General features: G+C 40.2%; 2 protein-coding genes across 3 annotated transcripts; one reads left to right on the top strand and one right to left on the bottom strand.

Annotated features, from left to right (window-relative positions):
* Positions 1–17: 17 nt before the first annotated feature.
* Positions 18–9,407, bottom strand: LOC307259454 (neuronal growth regulator 1-like). 2 transcript variants are annotated; one of them, XM_080039303.1, is made up of 10 exons: positions 9,251–9,407; positions 8,393–8,558; positions 5,572–6,439; positions 4,871–5,013; positions 4,583–4,641; positions 4,277–4,482; positions 3,153–3,416; positions 2,164–2,460; positions 1,757–1,859; positions 18–1,240 (listed from the first exon to the last, which is right to left on the bottom strand). In XM_080039303.1, exons 3-10 carry the CDS (start codon positions 5,624–5,626, stop codon positions 1,177–1,179), a joined length of 1,191 nt encoding a protein of 396 aa, XP_079895429.1. In that variant the 5' UTR covers positions 5,627–6,439; positions 8,393–8,558; positions 9,251–9,407; the 3' UTR covers positions 18–1,176. The 2 variants fall into 2 exon arrangements, with proteins under 2 accessions (XP_079895429.1, XP_079895430.1); XM_080039304.1 differs by lacking the exon at positions 8,393–8,558.
* Positions 7,746–19,582, top strand: hpn (hepsin; the record flags this gene model as incomplete). Its single annotated transcript, XM_080039306.1, has 12 exons — positions 7,746–7,782; positions 14,312–14,419; positions 14,585–14,626; positions 15,159–15,288; positions 15,374–15,493; positions 15,699–15,739; positions 15,967–16,132; positions 16,420–16,610; positions 18,473–18,568; positions 18,769–18,911; positions 19,144–19,308; positions 19,538–19,582. The coding sequence occupies 12 exons, from the start codon at positions 7,746–7,748 to the stop codon at positions 19,580–19,582; spliced, it is 1,284 nt and encodes a 427-aa protein (XP_079895432.1).
* Between the last annotated feature and the right edge of the window lie 3,524 nt (positions 19,583–23,106).

The raw sequence follows: 23,106 nt of genomic DNA, 5'->3' as shown, positions 1-23,106 counted from the left end.
GTTTTTTTAAGAATGTGTTATTAAAACAATATCATGTGTTTTTCATTGCAATAAACCCTTGATTCAAGGCCAAGTTTTTTTTGAGCAGTTCAACAAGTTTATGATTCCAAACATAATTCCAAATACATCGCATTAGGACCAAACGTCAGATGTAGTGGGTTAACAGCAGTCAACACGCTCTAGAAGTGATGTGCGCATACGTGACACTCTCCTCTTGAAATGTTTTGGAAATTAAGCACTGTACTTCCCTGTTTACTTCGTTAGCTCGTCAAAAATAGTAATATGTGTACATTACTTTACTCAGCAATTCTCTATGACACATCAGAAAGAAAAAAAAACAGATCTAAAATTAGACTAAAGACATGAAAAGTTGATACCCCAATTACATTTTGTACACCCACATCCTGGTGTCAGAGTCACTGTCCTCCAGGTTTTCATCCTTATGCTCTGGTCAGTATCTGTCAGAGCCTTATCACACTGAATAGTTTACTCAACACCCCCACAGCTGTGATCCAGTCCCAACTGCCAACTGCTTTTAATTGGATCATTATGGCTGTATTTTCCGTCATCATAGTAATACTGTTATGTTTCTGGACATGGCTTATACAGTGCCTCCTGTGCTCTTCATGTGTTCAAACTCACATTGGTTACTGCGACGGTTCAAGCGACTAGAGCACAAAGTTGAGGGGATGGAGTTTTTCTTCTTAAAGATTGCTTGGGGTGTTCAGCATTTAGATAATTCCACAGCATCATTGTAATCAGACAAATGGAGTGAAGGATCAGAAAGCCACAAGCCAAACAGAACAAAGACAATCCGACAGCTTTTCCTTTGCTTCTTCACCACTATCGACTTTAAAGTAAAGCAGTTACTCTCAAAGCCCAAATCAGCCTACTGCTTGCTTGCATGTGCAGTCAAATACGATCTTTAGATTCAAACTCTCTTTTGTGTACATGACATCAGCTATGTGCTCAAGCAAGCCATCATTTAAAGCACGACATGTGTTATTAATGTAGGCTTATTTGGCTGTGTGAAGCATGAATGTAAACAAGATTGTCCCAGTTGAGTAAAAACTCTCTTAAATAACTTGAATATGATAACAAAGGTCTCTCTTGTTTTTTGGTGGTTATTGGGGGGTTTGTACTTTGTGCAAAATGCATTCTGTTCTTGGTGAGTCTTCAAGGTGCAGTAGCAGTTGTCTCTGTGAGGACATACGACTGGCGACTGGACGACTGCTGTCTCCTGAAAAGGATAGACAAAGAGCTGATCAGGAGACACTGACATTTACATTACTTGGCTATGAAGTTCATTTCAGCTTGATTTATTTGTCTTGAAATGTAACACTACACTGAACCTAAATAAGCCACCTGAATACACATACAGTATATAGCTAATATTCACACTACTACACCTCCACCTTTAAGCGGCAGGGTCATGCTGTCATCTAGTTTGGATTATTCAAATAGTAGAAGCAGCAACCAGTTAATGTTATGAATGATGCGTCGGGGGGCGTCAGACACAGTGTCACTTCTTGTTAGGCTGTATGTCAGATGTTGGATCACAAGCTTTGGATAAATGATGTTATTGTGCTTGATTTTTCAACAATAATAACATTATTTTACTTTTATTGTCCACCAATCCAATGATGATAACCCCTCAAGATCCCTGAAGCTAAAATGCTGATAGATTAAAGAAATATAACAGGAAATTGAGGAAGATAATCAAACTGTTCAGCTGTGCGAGTAGCAAAGAACTCACCTTTTGACGAGAAAGGCAACTATGGCCATGATAGCAATCAGGATCCCAATGGACAGAACGATGAGCACCAATCTGGCTCCTGTAAAGTTAGACGGGGTCGTTGCTGGAAGGCACAGAAAACAGATGAGAGCCAAAATGTACTATTAGTCTCACTGTCTCAACGAGTGTGTTTTAATGCATCGACCATGTCAATAGCTAGAACTTGGTCCAAGAATCCTGACATGAATAAGATGTGACGTTCAAAATGTTGTACTAATAATTCCACATTTAATCAAATACAACAACGACCTGTAAACACTGTGAATATCTGGTTCAAGCTTGGCCAAGTGTTATGGGATTGTTTCCTGCAGTGACATGAAAGCTGCTAATCTCCGAATCTGTGAACGTTAGGCTCTTGGTCCACCTACCTGTTAAACTGACAGTCTGTGATCCATGTGTGTTGCGTGCCACACAGCAGTGCAGCCCATATTCCTCGGTGGTAATGTCTGTCCTGCTGAGTGTCGGGCTGCCTCCCGCTGGTGTAGCCACAGATTGTTTGGCCCGATAAAAGCTTTTGTCTGCTGTAGGGAGACACGCTGGGCCCTGGTACCAGCTGTATGTGTGGACAGGCGGGTTAGCATCACTGCTGCAGGTCAGAGTCAGAGGAAGCCCATTCTGTTGCTCCACAGCAGGAGTGACTGTGACAGCTGTGTTTCGAGGAGAATCTGGACAGAAAGGATATTAATGGTCAGCCACGCCCGGCTTTAAGTCATATGGGGTTCTGTCGAAATATTAAAAAACTTATCAGACCAGAACTGAAAGGCAGATGTCAAAATGTGTGGGGAAAGTTTGTTCAACTGGTGAAGCTTTTTCTCAAGAAATTCTCTGTTGAAATTCTCAGCAGCTTGCTTATCGTATGCTTATGTCCAGCACAGCAACAGGCTAAGTAACTTCTGACCTCCGGCTTTTTTGAGTTGTATCTAACAGACAGAACAACATGACATGGCAAATGAATGATTAAAGGTGTAGTCAGTGATTCTGGAGAATGCTTGTTTTAATTATACTAATACACAGCCTATAGGCTCTGTAAATGGGCATGTTGCTAGCTATGGCGGGCCCCCTTTGTTTACATACCCATTGTTTACATGCCAGTTTGCAGAGCCTAGGCTGTGTATCAACACAAGATTTACAGCGCACACAAAGTACAGACAGAAAGTGGTTGAGAGATATTCACTGATCTTGACAAAAAGTGATTTTGACAACAAGTGTTCTCCAGAATCGCTGACTCCACCTTTAAATGACTGGATGGCTTTGTAGATGTCCTTTCTTGAAGGCCGTTGTTCTATATACAGTGTATTCTTTTTTTAATGGCATGTTAATATGACTTAAAATCAGTAGGCTATTAAACCTCACTCACACTCTACGTCAATGGGCAACATTGTTGAGTTCTGCACTGTATCTCCAATTTGCTTCTGACAGTAGTAGCTGCCGGAGTCATCGGAGGTAGCTTCACTGATGCTCCACACCTGCCCAGTGTGTCTCGGGCTGGTGCTTGTGCTCTTGTACCATGTGAACCGGGCCTGTGGATCAGCTCCAGGGCTGCAGCAGGCCAGATGTAAGGCCCCGCCCTCAGCCATGTGACTGGGGGGACTTGCTGACACTGCGACGGCCCTGGACGACTCTGAAGAAAACAATTTAGAAAATATAAGTAGATGTGGTTGGATTAACTATGTTGTGTAACACGTATTGTAATGTTTTTGTAGCTTTCCTGACCCACAATGGATGACACAGCATAGCAACAGAGTCGGAAAAACAAGAAAACACAACGACAAGTGTTACTTCACACGAACATTTCTCAATAACTACTTAAGAATATCTGTGTTTTTCATAAAGGGCTAAAACCTCAAATTGCTCTAAACTCCCCCTTTTATTGCGCAGCAAAATTACAGTTTGCCCCAACATGTTTGGCTGTATGTGGTGTTGCTAAGGACATGAATTTTACTGAGTAATAGGTCAAGCTGGATTTATACACTATACTGAGTCAGTGCTTGCTTTCAGTTTACTTCTCATAAACAGCACAAAATGTCGGACGGAGTGGTTGCATAAAGGAAGTGGTGCAAACTCAACGCAATGGGGCGAGATCATAAACGGTCTATATACAAGTACAGACACTTCTGGTTTCATGTTTGTTTCTTGATGAATTACTACAAATGAGCCACCACTGTTAAGTTTTTGTAACTGTTTGCACATTGCATATTGCTATAACATTTGCACATGGTTTGTATTCAAGATAATTGGTGCAAACAACATATGGGCAAAACACATACACAGATTTCACCATATCTCATTACTCCTCCGAAGATTCATGCTTGTGGGGCCAGATAAAAACTGCAAGCTTTTTAAAGATGTGTCTTAATCCTCCTCCTCTCGATATCATTCTGGCTTTTTTTTTACTTTTGTTTTATTTAGCTGCTACTAGTTAAATTGTGATACTGACGATATGATGATGCAGTTGATCAGTAGTAAAGGAAATATTCCCACCTGCCACCAGCAGCTGGACACCCCTCTGTTCTGGCATCTTCTGTGTAGGATGGCTGGTGATGAGGTAGAACACATACGCTCCGCTGTCCGACTGCCTCAGATCAGAGATTTTCAGAGAGCAGTTTTTTGTCCCTGGTTGTCCCAAGTACTCCACCCTGTTCTGGTAGGATGGGTCCTGAAATATACCAGCACTGTGGAAGACATAACTGACACAAAGAGAGAGGTAGGATTATATATTATGTTTGTGGAAAACCTGAGTTATACAAGCAGGTCTGAACTTCAATATTTCTGTGTCTTAACACAAACCTTGGTGTGACACAGCGGCTCTCTTCCAGGCACCACATCTCAGACAGAACATCTCCTCCCTTATAGAAACATATAAGGAGTTGTAAAAAAAATAAATATCACTTATGTTCACAAAATCACTCCCACAATTTTAATTGTAATCTCAAAATACTTACATTTAGTTACACTTAATACAGTTTCCATTCATTCTGATTACAGGCTTTAGCTCTTGCAGAGAAAGGCTGGTGAAAGACATGCTGCAGGCAAGATTGCAACTTCCTGTGGACAAAGCTTTCTTTATTGAATTACCTGAGCAGAGAGCCGTACCACTTCCTTGGTGACATTAGAGCTAAGGGGGTAGTCATAGGAACAGGGGAGAACCACAGAGGAACCAATCACAGCACAGATAGGACCGGAAGAGAGATGAACTGACCAGTCACCAGCAAGAATACCTGATGACATTGTGTTCAAATATAGGAAGTTAGAACCCAGTTACTTTAAAATAGTGAAACAATTTCTCAAATAATTAGTTTAAGGCACAATTTAATCAAAAATCCAATTTTAATTCAAAATTGTAGATTCAAAATGTGCATAATCCATTTTCAAAAATTGGAAGAGTGTACTTTCTCTGTTGTTCTATGTTATAAACATAGAGGTGAATAGAATATGTTGCAAAGTCAGGAAAGGTTAAAGAGGTATAACAAAAAGAAGTAAGAAATGAAGTAACCTGGAGGAATATTAAAATGTTTCACTGCCAACATGTAGAAGGATAGAATATCTGGAAGCAGTGTACTTTATGCCCCAGAAATTGCCAACATGTTTGCCACTGAGACAAGCATCCAAACAGTTGAGACACATCAGCTTTATGATTTGTATTATGCCACTTTAAGAATGCTCCATTAGTATTCAGACTAACACATGGGTCAGCTGATCTTCAGATTCTTCCCAGAGCAACATGTGGATAGAATGCTATTATAAAAAGCTGTGGGCTCTTTCACACAAGGTCTTACCTCTCAGATAGAGTGTGATCAGCAGCCAGCAGCTCTGTCCAGCGGCTCCAACCATCTTCTTCCCTCTCTGTCTTGGCTGTTGTTGCTACACTGTTTTGTAGAGTCCTCCTGACCTTCTCGTCCTCACCCGATCTCTGTGACTCCGTCGATGCAAATCTATACCGTCCTCTGCTCTTGAGTAAAGTCAATGAAGTAAGCCTAGGCTAGAAGTGCTTCGGATACTTCCAGATGGTAGACTTATGAGTCAGATTGTCCAGCTTCCCCTTTTATTTGCTCTGTTTACAAGGAACTGGGGTAATGATGGTTATTTCATGTGAGCAAAGGGAACCTCAACATAAATAGGCCTATGTGTGTCTGTGTGGTTGTGTATGTGTGTGTCTCTGAGTGGTGGTTAGGGGTCAATAGTCTATGCGTTTACTGACTCACTTGTGACAACAGGGATATGAGGCATCACACAATTTGCCGAGAGTTAGGCCTACACCCAAAACAATAGCTGACATCCCTACATTACCTTTGAATCCATGTTAAATTGTGCAGGCTATCACTGTGTCTGAGAGATTATCCAGGCGTGTGGTACACTGTGTTCACCTGTGACTGTGTGAGGGCTCTCGTACTCTGTTCATGCACGCAGATACGTAAGATGACGTCACTGGAGCCCCTCTCGGCTGCTCGGCTGACCGCTCACAGGACAAGACGACCACACAACCCGACAAACTCCGGACTAACCTCCACTCACTTTGCCTATAACAAGTCCACTTTTCCAAATGTTTCGCCTTTGTCTATTAGAAGCGGGCGACGATGGTTTTGGTTGATACAAACTTTTGTCGCTGAAAACTTTTTTTTCTCCTTTTTCTTTGGGGTCAGTAACCTGTGGAGGGGGAGAAAGAGAAGAAGGAAAAAAGACTGAAAACTGGGATTTATCTATTGCGGCTTTTGAGAAGCATTGCCGTCTGTCTTCGAGGCTTTGAGAAGATTTTATTTTACATTTTTAAATAAGAGGAATAGATAGTCTAATATTTGTCACTCACTAGAAAAAGGCCGGAGCTCCACCTGCTGCACGAAAAGACAGGTGAGTCACTCTCTTTCTATAAATTAATTTCAGCCGTGCGGTTTTTATGCTTATCTAAAAAAAACGGTTTGCTTGTTGCCTGACAGTGGTGTCATACAATTATTATACAACTTACTGTAGGCTGTGTTTCCTAAAAACGAGTTGTAGGCCTAGCCTTGCTATTTGAAAAAAAAGTTAAATGTGGGCCATTTATCAAGGCTAATTGTAACTAGGCTATTTCAACATTAGGCCTACAGTTTATCGTGCTGACAAATGTTGTAATGCCCATTGGTCTGGTGAACTTGTCCTGGCTCTGTCCCAGCACCTTGATTGATACAAACATCACAGCTCATGTTATGTGGTATGCTTTATTTATTTTTATATTTGATTTTTAGTTGTTAAAACATATTGTGTTTTTTGCGCAGTGATAGAATAAGAGATATTATAAAAGGAGTAGACTACCGGTAGGCTAACTAGAAGCTGTAAACTTTGGCTTGTTATTACAATCTCTTTGTGCTCCTTGGTGCTCTCATATGACTTCATGTCCTCCTATTTGCAGGGCAGTGAAGACTGTAAACACTGTCAACCTTTGGTGAGGGTCAATAAATAAATTATATGTAGCTTGTTTACATGGAAAATAAAGATACAAATATGAAAAACATTATAAGTTTCATAAAGACTCTGCATTTATATTGTAATCGGTCTCCATCTCCGTTATCATTAGTAACACAATAAGAACTTTGTAAGAATCTGAGTTATGTTGAGAGGTGGGCCCTTGACTTGGTGGGTCTTTGTGGTTGGCCATATACTGTATTTGTTTGTTAGTAAAGTCACAAACCTGTGTGCACGTTAAAAGAAAACATGTAATACACAGCATATGCTCTTTAAACTTGTTTGTAAACAAAGTGTATGTGAAAGGGGGCCACCATATCTAAAACATACCAGTTTACAGAGCCTAGGCTGTATTGAAATGTTTATGGTGTTTGTTTCTCACTTAAGACTATTACCAGGCAAAGGCGACTGCCAAGGGCTTAGACCACCTGGCCCGACGAGTCAAGAAGAGAAGGAAGAAAAAGAAGGAGACAGACCATTGTGTTTGTTGCCCTCTGCGTTCTACTCTATGCAGATGTATGCTGAGAAAGTTGTTAGAGAGGGGAAGATGGGTAAGTTAACATATTACATGCGTAGTCATGAATTTCATTCTCCCACCCCCCTTCCTATCCTTCAAACAAACACACACACACACACACACACACATGCACGCACGCAAGCACACACACACACACACACACACGCACGCATGCACACACACACACACACACACACACACACACACACACACACACACACACACACACACACACACACACACACACGTGTACATATTAAAATGCTGTGCTGGTCATACTGCCTGTTTTCTGTATTTGGGACCAGACATCAGTCCACTTGAACGTTAACCATTAACTTACTTTTGCTAAATGCTGTGTGGTTGTCTCTCTGATGTTCACTGAATTTAATTTTTAAGGTTCACCCTTCAGCTTGGAAGACATATTTAGATTTGTTTAATCCCGTAGTGATGAACTCCTAATATGAATAGAAAAGTGATAGTGGTGTTGATCACAAAAGCCAGACACAACCTTCCCTTTCGCTCAGTTACATTCAATTGAAACATATTATGTTGCAGAAATTATAACCCACACTCCTGGCAGTCATAAACAAACACATGACTGTACTGTACCTTCCCACTTCACTGTCATTATGAAGATCTCCTACCTTATTCCGGCTCACACACTTCCATCATTTAAACGGCCGCATGATAATCCACTTCTGCCCTGTTTCTGGGCATTAGCTTTGATGTATCTTTGTGGCACTGAATAACAGCCAAATGTTTTCCAGGTTTCCAGGCTCTTAATGAGTTTACAGTGCCAATCACATGACGCTGTAATGGAAGTAAAGATAAGATTACCTGCTGTATTTGACAGTTGCTAGAAAGCACTCCTGTAAGTGTGAGCTGTGAAACTCTGTATATGCAATGCATAAGTGTTGATCACTTATGTTTTCATAAGCATGGGTTTATCTTTGGGACTATACGCATTTGCACACCGGATAGTCAAATCTTTCTTATCAGGCTATCTATTTCCGCTAAGCTGTTTCTTTTATGCCATGACTACCACTAGTCTATGTCATATCTTCTGTTGCATCTTTATCTGTGTGAGTGTGTGTGTGTGTGTGTGTGTGTTCTTCTGCTTCATGCACTGTTTTCTTTGCTTTATCACTATCCTTCAGTATTCATTTTTGAAAAAAAAAAAAACGTTTTCCTATTTACATTGGAGTGAATATGTTGAATCAAGCTCAGCCCTGTTTTTGATGGACCAGGTACCAAAAACCTGATCTTCCGGTTTTGACTGTAGTTCAAATGTCATTACCTCTGAGAGGACAAAGGATAATGTAATAGATGTTGACTACACAGTCAGCTAGTAAGCAAGTATATGGACTTTGCGTCTGGATTATTTTGTCAAACTACTAGTACTTCTACTTTGAATGCCAATAATGACCTTTCATGCCTAACTTTAAGCCAACCCAGACACAAAGTCATTAAAGCGATACTGATTAAATTATAACGGTACCTACCTTACATTACAGTGACAAATGAAGTGCCAGTAAAATGAAGCCAGCAGCTTCCCATTGAGTCAAGTCTTTAGTTACAAATGGACATCTCCACATCCTTTGTTGTCCTCATCAGTCCTTCGTCTTGGTCATTGCGTCCTTGCTGTAACTAACTGCGTGTGAACATGCTTAGCTTGAGGTTGGTTTTGTAGATTCTGTTGCCTGACTGCAGGGAGTCCACCCAGATGCAATGAGTCAGTCTGTGTCTTTGGTGTGTGCATGTAATTACAGGAGAAACACAGTCTAGCCAAGGAGTGGCACATATGGTGTGGTTTATTTTGTGTATGGCTTTGCTTAAATTAGATGGGATGGGACATTATCTATTTTAAGAAACAAGCAGTGTTTACCTTAATCGTCACATGCTTATACTGTGTGCACTATACGTGTGTGAACAAGAAAAAAAAACACAAATATGAATATATATATAAATGCAAGCTATTTTGTCACACAACCAAAGGTATATCTTTCTAATAAAGGACCTGATACATCTGATGGTCCTGTTTATACAGGCGTTTTAGCCTTTGGTAAAGTTAAAATATTGCAATAACACCTTGAGATAAGTAGATATTAGCTTGTCTGGAAAGATTCTTTAAAAGGTTAGATGTGGATGAAGACAACTCAATCTCGGCTTAGAAAAGGCGTGGACAGGCACACGTCTCATCTGGTACACAGCTGCTTCTTTCACCAAACAGTGAGGAGCTGCAGTGGGATCGCATATTATGCACAAAGTTAAAGGAATAGTTAAAAAAAAATTTTTAGCTTGTTTTCTCATTCTCGGGTTCAAGACAAGGTGATAGAAACCATTCCTTTAACTATGCGTGCATTTTTGAAGAACAAATGGTTGCTCATCGCTAGTTAGCTTAGCTCAAACACTGGTAGTCAAGGGTAGCGTTAGCATACCTCTGCTGACAGTCAAAAGAAAAACACAACAACTCACTAAACACTCCTGTGTGCTTTTTGGGGCTATATTTTTACACTTTATGTCATTTCAGAATCAAATATACATACGGGAAGGAAACCGGGGACTGCCCGTCCGATGAACTTCGGTCGAATATCCAACTTAAAACTAACGTCACCAGTGTGGGTAAATTATTACTTTTAAAAATATATTATTAAAATATCACATACAACAAAATAGCTGCACTCACAACTGTCCACCAACATCTACAATTGCAGCACATAATACCATTTCAGAGGAACCCTGCCTCATAACCCCCCCCCCCCAACACACACACCCACACACACACACACACACACACACACACACACACACACACACACACACACACACACACACACACACACACACACACACACACACACACACACACACATATGCAGTCACACATATACAGTCACAAATTCACAGAGGAGAAGGTGGTCTCAGGTAGAAGTGGACACAATAGAATGCTTGTTCTTTCCTGGAATGGGAAGAAGACTGTGTTTAGGAATGAAACAGGTGGTGTATTGAGGAAACGTTGGAAATATTTCCGGGAAAACACAAACGAATGAAGAATGAACTTTAGCCTGGAATGTCCCTCTGATAAAATGTCCTGTTTTACTGATCAGATACACATTCACTCCTTTTTGTGTCTCACATTTTTCTGCCTGAATTGTCTTGATCTCTCTCTGACTTTTGGGTTCACATTGTTTCACAACCTGAGGAACAATAACACCATTATTATGCTGACTGGACATTTGGAGGGGAAGTATGAGGAGTGGAGGGGGAGCAGGGGACAGGTATGAAAGGACAGACATGAAACACAAAGAGGGGTCAATAGAACAAAAAAGCTTTAGTACAGGTGGAGGTAGGGAAATATAGTGAATTTTCATGGAACTGCAGTCAAAGTGAATGTAGAGTTGGTCAGGTGGAGGATGGGAGGTAGCATATGTGAGGAGATAGCCGAGAAGGAGGTTAAGGTCACTGGGTTAGCAGCAGTTAGTCTACACTGCTATCGCATTTCCTGATAACAATCAATGTTTATTTTTCATACAGGTAATTTCATAGAGACACTTTTCCAAGCAGTGCAAGTAGTTCTGTTCTACACTAGTTGTTCTAGTTGTTTACTTCAAAAGATGCAGTAGTTTACTTGTAAGCCAATGAAACTGACTTTGAGTTGATACATCTGCAGGATAATTCTGGTTAATCCATGAACAGTAAATGCTTTTATGTCCAAAGAAAACAATCTAAAATGATTCTTTAGTAATTGATGTGTTGCACCACGAATGGTAACAGTTGGTAGACATCATGTCGAAATGTGTTAAAAACATTTTAATGCAATTGTTTTTAATTGTTATTGCTGATCATGACAAAATTAGAAAAATATAGATGTACAAGAGTAGGAAAAATGTTGGAGGGAGACAGTGGCAGGAAGGAAATTAGGCATAAGGAATGTTATTTCTCTGATTCGATAGGAAAGACTCCTGTACTTACAGTATCTTCAGTTGTTTCCTGGCACACTGATGGAACATATTATTACAGCCCTGTCTCAAGCAATGTAGTGCAATGAAATTCCACTTGATCAAAGTTCACTTTCAATAATTTTTTATAGCCAATATGTAACGGTTGGGTCTGGAGGACACAGGCGCGGAGACAGTATAAGTAAAAGAAGATTTATTTGAGGAGAAACCAGCAGGGTGTTAGGACCGTGATCCGGGGAGGGAAACTGGCTGGCATGGGGGTCCAGGGAGAGAGCAACGGGGCAAGTCCAGGGGGCAGAGTGGGAGCAGGCTAGAGCAGGCAGGCAGGAGGGGTCCGGGGAGTAGTGCTGGTGAGCGAGGGCTGGAACTGGTGGCTGGAGTCAGGCCGGGAGAACTGTGGCAGAGGAAACAGGGGTTAGCCAGGAAAAAGTGCAAAAAAGCCAAGCTGTAAACAGGTGAGCAAGAGAGAGAACTAACTGTGTGAAAACAGAAGCTACAATCTGGCAGTGTCTGGAAGGTAGGCCCGGGTATATGTAGAGCAGTTGATGATGATTGATGACAGCTGTGAATGTTGGTAATGACTCCAGCACACCTGGCTCCACCCCTACAATTAGCTCAGCACAAAGACAAGGGTGAAAGGGAAAACACACACAGGGCCAAGGGGCATCATGACACAATAACTACAGACAAATGCACTAAATAGGTGATTTTAATGTACTTGACTGTGACATAGCATTTACCCTTTCAGCATTGACAAATCAAATAAATTTGGTATGGAAGATAATTTAGTTTATCCATGTGTCTACACCTGTGTCGTGTTTACACCTAATAGTCCACTTCCTTGGTGCGCACCAGATGTGAGTTGGATACATTGTTTTGTTTTACAGATGGCTTGTTTCGTGGTTATGAAGGCTACACTTGAACAGAACAAAAGTAATGTGCATGGCACACCCGAAAATTGTGTTACATTTTTGTTGAGAAAGTTAGGTGAAAAGGCAAATCTTCCCCAATTTCTTCCATAGCCTACCATATTTCTACCATAGCCATCTTGGAGCATTAGCAGATTATTTTCACTTGTTGACTGATCAGCACTCTTCTCAGGACTGTTATGAAACTGCAATTGATTGGCAGCCCTCTCAGCCTGCTGGTGGTTTTGTTGAACCGGACAAGACAACTTACCTAATTGGTTCATATAGAGCTTGGTGAAACCATGTTATTTCAAGCATAGCTTCACCATACATCCCCTTGAGGGGTAATCAGCGAGAGTGATTGAAGACACCTCTGTGTGTGTGTGTGTGTGTGTGTGTGTGTGTGTGTGTGTGTGTGTGTGTGTGTGTGTGTGTGTGTGTGTGTGTGTGTGTGTGTGTGTGTGTGTGTGTGTGTGTGTGTGTGTGTGTGTGTGTGTGTGTGTGTGCTGTGCAGAAATGCAGTAATGCCATCGTTAATGATATTAATAGGTTTAACACCTATTTTTATTGCTCGGAAATGTAGTAATGCCATCGTTAATGATATTAATAGGTTTAACACCTATTTTAGGTTTAATAGGTTTAACACCTATTTTTATTGCTCGGACAAGTCAAAATGTTGCACCTTTAAGGCTGGGACAACTCACACCTGCCTCATTCTTATGAGAACCTAAATATCCCTAAACTGAGGACAAACACCTGTGAAGTAAGTACTGGTTGCTGACCAACTTTTACATTTGTGATCTAGTTTAATCTGACTGAGGAGGTGTAATCTTTCTTACTGCTTTCATCTGCACTGTTGCTTTAACTTTGACGATGATGATGGTGACTGACTGTGGACCTGTGTAAATTGTTTGTGTTGGGAAGTGAAATGAGCTGAGTAGAAGTGTATGATCTGTGAAGTGAATGACAGGCTTCAAGTTAATTTGGAGAAATATGTTTGTATGTTCAAAACATCTTCTAGTACACACGTTAGTTAAAGACAATACAAACTCACATTAGCTCACACGTCATCTCAAAAACACAAAAAAGACAAAAGGGAATAAGAGATGAAAAGCATGCTAAGCGATTGTAATCTAGAACACTTTTTGTAAAAATGTGTATTAACTCTAGGCTGTGGGTCAAGTTGACAAACTGCTCAGAGCAGAGCAGAGCGGATAACGGGGGCAGAAAGGGACACAGTGAGAACAACACTTACATGCAAGTGCACAGACACACTGTCCGTGCACACGGCAAATAAATGGCACCATATCCTGGTACAACAGTTTGTTCTGGCCTCCTGGGGGAATGCTAGACTTTAGACTATTGATCCAATCAATGTCCCTTGTACTTTTCAGACCGTGCCAGGGAATGTGCTGTATGCCCCTTCACATTGGGACTGTGAGGGGGAAGTGTTCATTTTGATGATTTTTGTTGCAAGTCGATTAAGGGCACAAAAAAGAGCCTAGATAAAATACAAGCAGTTCAAACTCTTGCCATGTTTTATTTGATCATATATGATGCCATCAAGCCATCCCTTCAGTCGGTTAAGTGCTATTGTATGTGCACTGGCATGTTTGCGATCATGTGCGTGTCCAAGTTTACAGTATCGTCAAATGAGTGCATGGACACTCATGTATGTGTGTGTGTGTGTCTGCAGGGAGCAGGGGAATCTCTCTGACCTGCCTGTTGACCCCCTGCCGGGTGATCGGGGTGTGTGCGATGCTGATGACCTTGGGAGCCATTGGAACAGCCGTCTGGGCCGTGGGTCAGACAACATTCTTACACATAGAAACACTCATTTTTATCAGTCACTTTAATCTATAGTTTTTGATTTCAAGCTGTTAATATTTTCATCTGATGATCAAAAGTTTAACATAATTTCCCGACATACACTAACATATGACTGCTGTTTTCTGTTACATGTATGTAGTTTCTTACTGCACAATGGAAGAAGACACAGGACTGTATGATGGTGAGTCGGAGAGGAATAGGGGATGGTTTTTATATTCATGGATGGTATAATCAACGGCAGATACCACTGAGACCTCACTAGTGTTATTGTCTACAAAAGTTATTTCTCAATATTATATTGAGAAAAAAATGCTACCAGATCATGAATTACATATATTTTTAATTCTGCCAAGGAGGATACGGGACCTTTTTGTGTCACAGGTGAAACAAAACAAAACCTTACAGTTTGGCCATGAGCCAAGAAAAAGGGATTGATTTTGATGCAGATCCAGGATCTTTTTGTGACAGGGTAATACTGCAGTTACCTGTATGATTTTTAATGCAGATTCAGGTCAAGATATAACAAACCACCTTGAAAAGGTTTGTGGTAATTTCTAGGTCAATGTTGCTCAATAGGAGCGGAAAATAACAAACAACTATCTCTGCACTCTTAAAACATTAGACAAATGATCAGTGAGAAAAGAAAACAGATATACATGTAAGCAATGTGTTGTTCCAAGCATGCTTAAGAAGTAACTCATCATTCCCTGCAGTCCAGGTTAATTCTGCTGACCAACGTCTCAGAGTCTTTGACTCCGCCCAGAGGAGGTGGAGTCAGGTGTGTTCCTCCTCAGCCAATGAGCTGCTGGCCAGCATCAGCTGTGAAGAAGTGGGCTTCATCAGGTGAGACAGTCTAACACTATTAACTTAATGTGTTCAACAGCTTAGCGTGATACATGTCTAAAGCGTGTGTGTGTGTTTGTTTTAGTGTGGCGAATTACTCAGTGGCATCTGTGCCGGAGGCTAGTGGAGATGCTGGGGAGTTCTACTGTGTCAGAGAGGCAGAGCTCAGCCACGGCAAGAAAATCAAAGACTCATTGTTCCCATGGTAATAAACACCTGTCTGTTTGATCCTGTACCTGTCTCACAGCGGTCTAACCTTCTACTACACTGTCCTCTCTGTTGCTCCTCCTAACTTTAATTTCACTTGTCTACTGGATCAACATAGAGAGGAAGAGAAAGTAGGACAGGAACTTTGGATGTTTTCTTTTCCTGTGTCAAGCTGTTACTTACGCTGTATGTCTTTGTTGCAGTGACTGTGAGAGCAGGGAGGTTCTCACACTGGTGTGCCAAGGTAAGGTGTGAGCTCACACTTTATTCTCTGATGCCTTAACCAACCTCTCAATCTCCCATACACCTTGCTATGTGCCTTTTCTTCTTTCATGCTCTCTTTTGGCTTTTTCTTTTGTCATTATTTCTCTACGTCTTTCTGTTTATCTCACAGTCACATATTTCTATATTTCTCTGGCTTTGTCCTCTTTTATTCACTCGTTCTCACTCTTGCCTCCTGTGTCTTTGCAGACTGTGGCAGGCGTAGTTTTGCAGCAGACCGTATAGTGGGTGGTGTGGATGCCAGGCAGGGCAGTTGGCCTTGGCAGGTCAGCCTGCAGTATGATGGGGTTCATCAGTGTGGAGGATCCATCATCTCAGACCGCTGGATTGTCTCCGCAGCACACTGCTTCCCCGAGTAAATAATCAACCCTGAATGTGTATAGAATTCTCTTTACGTGCTGGGCAAATTGGATTTTATTAACATTTCATAACAGGGAACATCAGGATCCGCGGATCAGACCAAATGTATTCTTGCACTTTTAGATTATTCACTTTGTAATTAATTTTGTGAATGTACTACAAACCCCAAAACAATTAAAAACTAAAAAACACTATTTTGTTGAGAAACAAACGCTTAAATGATCTGAATGAGTAAAACTTGAGTGAAACATCCTCACGTCTCCCTCTTTCCTCCCATGCTAGGCGCTATCGTTTTGTTAATCGCTGGCGTGTGCTGCTGGGCTCCATCTACAATAAACCAGTCAACGCCAATGTGGCGGAGGTGAAGACCATCGTTTACCACAGCAGCTACCTGCCCTTTGTAGACGCTAACATTGATGACAACAGCAGGGACATCGCTGTTCTTGCCCTCAGCCAGCCCCTTGTTTTCAACGGTAGGACACACATATTCATCAAATGAGAAACACTCTTGTCTAAACACTCCTGAGTATTGGATTGCATGATGACAATGATTAAAGATGAGGAGGAATGGTTACAAAATGAAGAGAGCCAGAAAGACACAGTCAGTCATTATGGTAATTTGACTGCTGCAGGTTTCATGTTTCCCAGATTCAAGTCAGCAGGACAAAAGTTATTTTATTTAACATCATTTTATCAGCACTGAACAGGATGCCACCAATAGTTCTTCTTTTGTCTGTCCTCGAGGCCCAGGAGTCCTCTAGTAAAATATCCACACTTTCAGTATGAGTAAAGTACAGTAGTTCTGAGAATTGTAATTTATCCTCTACTGTAATGTTATTCTAAACTGTTCAGGCATTGAAAAGAAGAAGAGAAGAAAATAAACGTTAGCTTTGTGTAAAATTGTATGTCAAGGCCCTACAAACATGTTAAACAGTCCAGAGCCCTGTTTCAGGTAGCTGGTTTTGAGGCAACCCAGAGTTTGTTCGCTCTGAGTTAGTGGAAACTCTCGGTTTTCCGTTTCAGGTAGCAGGTTCAGCGCAACCGAGAGTCAGTTACTGCGGCAACATACGCCGTGGCTCTAACCTTTAACGTCTATGCAACTGAACAGATGTCTGTCAGGTTGAAATGTAATTCGTTAAACGAGCTTCGTTAAATAGCCTTATATGAATATATAGAAATAATATAATAATTTAAACTGTGATCACTTGAGGACAAGGGATCTGGTAATAAATCATTCAGGCTCTACAATGGAAACTGTCATCTAATGTGTCAAACGTAAACGTACGTAATGTCTTTCACTCCCCATTTAAAAGAAGCGAAAGTCTGTTTACTGCACAGTAGGCTATTATAGCTTGCCTACATAATACAGCGAATATAAAACACTGTCAGCAATGATGTGCAGCGCAAGCTTAATAGCCTACTTTTGCTGCTGCTGATATGCGTAACTTAATTCTTAAAATAGATTGCTTCTCATGTGGAAGCGTAATGATTCTATAGAGAAAAATGTTTTCCCCTGTTTTTTTCTGAATGGCCGAGGTGATTAGATCAGAGTTATGAGATAATATCCCGTTAATTCTTCTCCATACCATAAACCCATTCGTTAATATTTCTAACTGTAGTTTTTTTGAGAAGTGGAGAAGTGGGAGGATCAAGCATTTGTTTCTCCTGTTTCCATGGTGAATCATGTTATCAGCGATCCATTGACGATGGCTTTTAGACACGCGCTCAACCCAGAGTGAACACGCTCAGAGTTGATTGACCCAACGCTGATCCACTGTTCTGAAACCGAAAACCCAGAGTTGCTCATCAACCCTGCGCCCTGAGTTGACCAACTCAGAGCGCAGGATTAAACCCAGAGTTTGTAAAACCTGCTACCTGAAACAGGGCTCAGCTTCTAACTAACATTTTCAACATACTTAAAGGGGTATGTGAAATGTATTAACATGATCTGTACTAACAAAGAAGAGAACGTACAATTCCTGTGTAGACATATGGACGACAGGACAACATCACATTTGAAAATGTGACACAAAGTAATGTTCTCATCAGGTATTCAATGACGATTACTTACAAGTGGTATTATGCAGTAGGAGAAACTAGTGGTAGAACAAGCATTACTTCAGTAGGTCATGTCTGACATCTAGTGTTTGGCATTCATAATTACAACCACAGCATGAACTCAATTTATTCCCACCAATTCACTTAGACAGCATGGCACACTGAGACTTGTTCTGCTTCATCCTGCGTACAGACGGGAAGAAGTTTGGATGATTGTGTGTATTTGATGGTGAAATATAATTCAGTTTTTGCTTGTATCTCATGTGTTTGTGTGTAGAGTACATCCAGCCTATTTGCCTTCCAGCGCACGGTCAAAGACTGATAGATGGACAGATGGGAACAGTGACAGGCTGGGGAAATGTGGGATATTATGGTGAGTCTACAGTTCATTACAGCTGTACCAGCTGCAGTACCAGTATACACTCTGATCATGTTTTTTATAGGTGACAATAGAGTATTCTAGTCTTGACAATTGCATTATTTAGAAGGACAGATAGCAGTTGCTACATAAATGCTACTTTTTAGACAATACCCCCTTTACTTTAATGTATCTCTGATATTTCTCACCTGCAGGTCATCTAGCAGATGTTCTCCAGGAAGCAAATGTCCCCATCATCAGTGACAATGTCTGTAACGGTCCTGATTACTATGACAATCAGATCACCACCAGTATGTTCTGTGCTGGCTATGAGAAAGGAGGCACTGATGCCTGCCAGGTCAGGGTGTGCCTGTGTTTATGCTTTCTGGTGCATACGAGCTGGTGTGTTTGTGTTGTTTTTGTTTCTAATTAGGGAACTGTATTCTCTGATATATCTTCTGTGTTTATGCCTATAATCTGAATGCATATACCTGCTTGCTTGATACGTCATTACATGGCCATTCACTTGCCTTTCTGTATGTGCTTGCCTGAAATGGGTTGTTAGAATGTATAATCCTCTGTGGTTTCAGGGAGACAGCGGTGGCCCGTTTGTAGCAGACGACTGCCTGTCTAAGAGCAGTCGGTATCGTCTGCTGGGGGTGGTGAGCTGGGGGACAGGCTGTGCCATGGCCAAGAAACCTGGCGTCTACACCAGAGTCTCACGATTTCTGCCCTGGATATCTACAGCCATGAGGGTGAGATACTGAACTCTTTTTGTTCTTATTCTCTCTACCAAATAAAACATGGAATGGCCATATGAACGAATCAACATGTCTTTAATGTATGCTAATACTATATGCTCAGATTGACATAATAATTGTAACAAACATGTTTCGAAAAGTTTTAGAAATCTACGTCTATAATTTAAACTTGTGACATTAAAGGTGTTTTACCAAATGCTCTGCTTTCATCTCTCTCATCCAGAACTATCTCAACTCACCAGGGGTTCACAAAATGGCGCGGACATGAGATTCCTGCATCAAAAATTTCAACATTTTCTACTCTTGGATGGTAATATCAAAAGAGCTTGTAGATGTCATCGGGGGCTGTTCGACAGTGGGATGAAAGACTGTTTTCTCTCATATCAAAGTTCCAGATTACCATTCTTACCTAAACCCTTTTTTCATTGAGGATTGAACCATATCCTGTCTACCAATGTCTACCAATATCACACTTCTGAGTATATGGCCTAAATCTTTGCACGGATACACAGACAAAGCTCTCAAAGAGACTTGAAGCTTCAAACTAATCAGCGACGAATTGCTGAGGTTTAGCTTTGTTACTATGAAGTTAAATTCTGATAAATGTGATATGTTGTTAGAATCACTTTAACAGATTTTAAGATTGCCAGTTTTGTAAAGTATGAGATTATTTTTCTGCAATGAGTTTTTTGTCTTCTCTTTCTTCTTTTTACATACAGTACATACTCAAGTGTAAATGTGTAGGTTCATCTAAAGCATGATTGCAACGAGAGCAGCCTACACCTTTGATGTAGTGTAAACATCAGCAAAGATCTTGTGAAAAGTACTTTCAAATTGTGTAAAACAAATGCACACAAACAATAAGATATATCAAATTATGGTATTTTATCAGTTATGCTAAAAATAACAAACATTCCCTAGTGGGCTTTATTCTTTTACATTACATCAAACCTTTCACATCAAGCATCTCACTTGGGAACTAAACTCTTACTTGTATGATTCGTATCGTGTTTTTTTATATGCAGTCTTTTGTATGAAAAATAATGATTCATACATTGACTACTTTATCAAAATTCCTACATGAACTGGTGAAGATGAAGCTTATATTGAAATACTTTGTTGTAAATATTAGTTTCCTGTGTGTATGTATATGTTTATTTGAGATGTGTTAACAGATGTATTGATGATCGATCTTATAGCCAAGAGTGCAATAACTATCTTAGTAATGGATATTTAGTGCAGCACATATTTATTACCATATTTCAAACGGTAATAACGTCTCATCACATAAACCACCATGTAATGAGTGTGTAACCAAGGTAAAGTATTGTATACTAAAATTCCGTCAACCATATTCAACATAAGCCAAAAAACATTAATATGCTTCAGTTTGGATTGTTACTTCTTTGCTCGCATGGTTCTGATGACAGTGACCAGTGGACACAAAGAGGTCGCTGTGTCACTGTATATTTCTTTTACAAGGCAATAAACTCACACATTGGAATAAAAAGACAAAAGCAACTTTAGGTAAACGTATGCAATATTAACAATCCGACAATTAAGATACATAAGCAAACTATATAATGCAGAATAATGTTATTGTAGATATCTCTGAAATTGTATCTTGTATTACTCACCACCAGTTCCCCCCTTAGAGATGAAATTCATGTACATTTACAGCAAGTACGATATGTTGAAGAGAAATACCTTTTGTAAAATGTCAATAGAGTATTGTATTGAAATAAAGCCCTAATTAAAAAAGCTACTTGCCCACAGTCAATGTGTAATAATATAACTTTTTATTTTTTTCTATATATATAAATATATAGTATATATAATATATAGGGGAAGGTGGGGTGATTTGTGCATTTTGGAAGTTGCAAAACCCCTTGTTTCTAGAAAACCGTGGAAGAAATTGGAAATGTGACCACATATTTAAGAAGAGCCATCCATTTGACTCATCCTGTAAAGAAGGGAGACACAAGGAATAAGATATAAGCACATTTAAGCTCAAAAAACTGTGTTTTGCCTTTCAAAGTAAAATTTCCATGATCAAGGTTTTTTGATTATTGTGTCTGAACAATTATAGACACGTTTGAAAACATTTGACACATGTTTTAGTGCTTTGGTATGCTATACTTTGAGTCTATATAGTTAGCACAATGTCAACCCTAAATTGCTGCATCATGCCTATTATCCAAAATTCTGGGGATGGGGTGATTTGTGCGCAAGGGCCTGGGTGAGTTATAAGTAAGTAAGTAAGTAAAATGTATTTATAAAAGCACATTTATGACAGTTTGCACTGTCCAAAGTGCTGTACATAGTGCATTCAGTAGGTAAACAATGAAGGTAAAATAACAATAACCAAAATAAAAGACGTAAAGCCCATACATCCACATAAACACAGATAGTAGTGCAGAGGTAAGTAAGTAGTGCAGAGGTTAATGGGGAGGAAACACCAGGGTGTACATATGGGTTTTGAGCCTTGATTTAAAGGCAGAAATGTAGGGGGAATCACATTTGTCAGGTGGCAGTTGGTTCCACAAGCACGGAGCAACTAGTGCAAAGTACATTTCTGAGAGTTGTGCCAGTGGCATGGCTGTATACGCTGGTCACCAAAAGAAAGTGATTGTCTACAGTAGCTCAGAAGAGGGTGACATCTCAATTCCACTTAACGACACCACTGATGAGAGTTCAGATGGCCAGAAAGATGATGATGGTGACTTTGTCATTGTGACACAATGACGCACAAATCACCCCACGTAGTGGGGTGATTTGTGCGACAAGACAACTTTTTTTCCGAAAGCTATATTTTTTAAACAGTTTATTCCAGATCCAAAGTTTTTATTGCCAGGGATGCACAACATCCTGAAATATATGTACATATTTGAGTTGGAGACATAACTGTCAAGGCCTGACTTTAAAATCACTTTGAGTAAAAAGTTGCACAAATCACCCCACCTTCCCCTATATATATATATATATATATATATATATATATATATATATATATATATATATATATATATATATATATATATATATATATGTATATGTATATATATATATATATATATATACAGTGCTGTGAAAAAGTATTTGCCCCCTTTCTAAATTCTTCTGTTTTTGCTTGTTTGTCACACTTATTTGTTTCAGATCATCAAACAATTTGTAATTTAAGACAAAGACAACTCAATTGAAATCAGAATACAGCTTTTGAATTTTCATTCTTTTTATTGAATGTAAATTGTTAACCAGAACCTATTACACCCATGTGAAAAAGTATTTGCCCCCTAGACCTAATAACTGGTTTTGCCACCCTTGGCCGCAACAACTGCAACCAAATGTTTGTGATCACTGGCAATGAGTCTTTTACATCGCTCTGGTGAAATTTTGGCCCTATCTTCTTTGCAGAATTTTTTAATTCGGCCACATTGGAGGGTTTCCAAACATGAACTGCCTGTTTAAGGTCACACCACAGCATCTCAATCGGTTTTAAGTCCGGACTTTGACTAAGCCACTCCAAACATTTTATTTTGTTTTTTCTGAGCCATTCTGCATCACCCAAGTTCTCTTGAGCTTGAGGTGACAAACTTATGGCCGGACATTCTCCTTCATGATGTTCTGGTAGAGAGCAGAATTCATAGTTCCATCAATTATGGCAAGCTATCCAGGTCCTGAAGCAGCAAAGCAGCCCCAGACCATCACACCACCACCACCATGTTTGACTGTTGGTATGATGTTCTTATGGTGGAATGCTGTGTTAGCTTTACCCCAGATGTAACAGGAACC

The sequence above is a fragment of the Ammodytes marinus genome (assembly GCF_949987685.1).
Source record: "Ammodytes marinus genome assembly, chromosome: 13".
Classification (NCBI taxonomy): Eukaryota; Metazoa; Chordata; class Actinopteri; order Uranoscopiformes; family Ammodytidae; genus Ammodytes; species Ammodytes marinus.
This window is presented reverse-complemented; position numbering and strand designations above follow the sequence as displayed.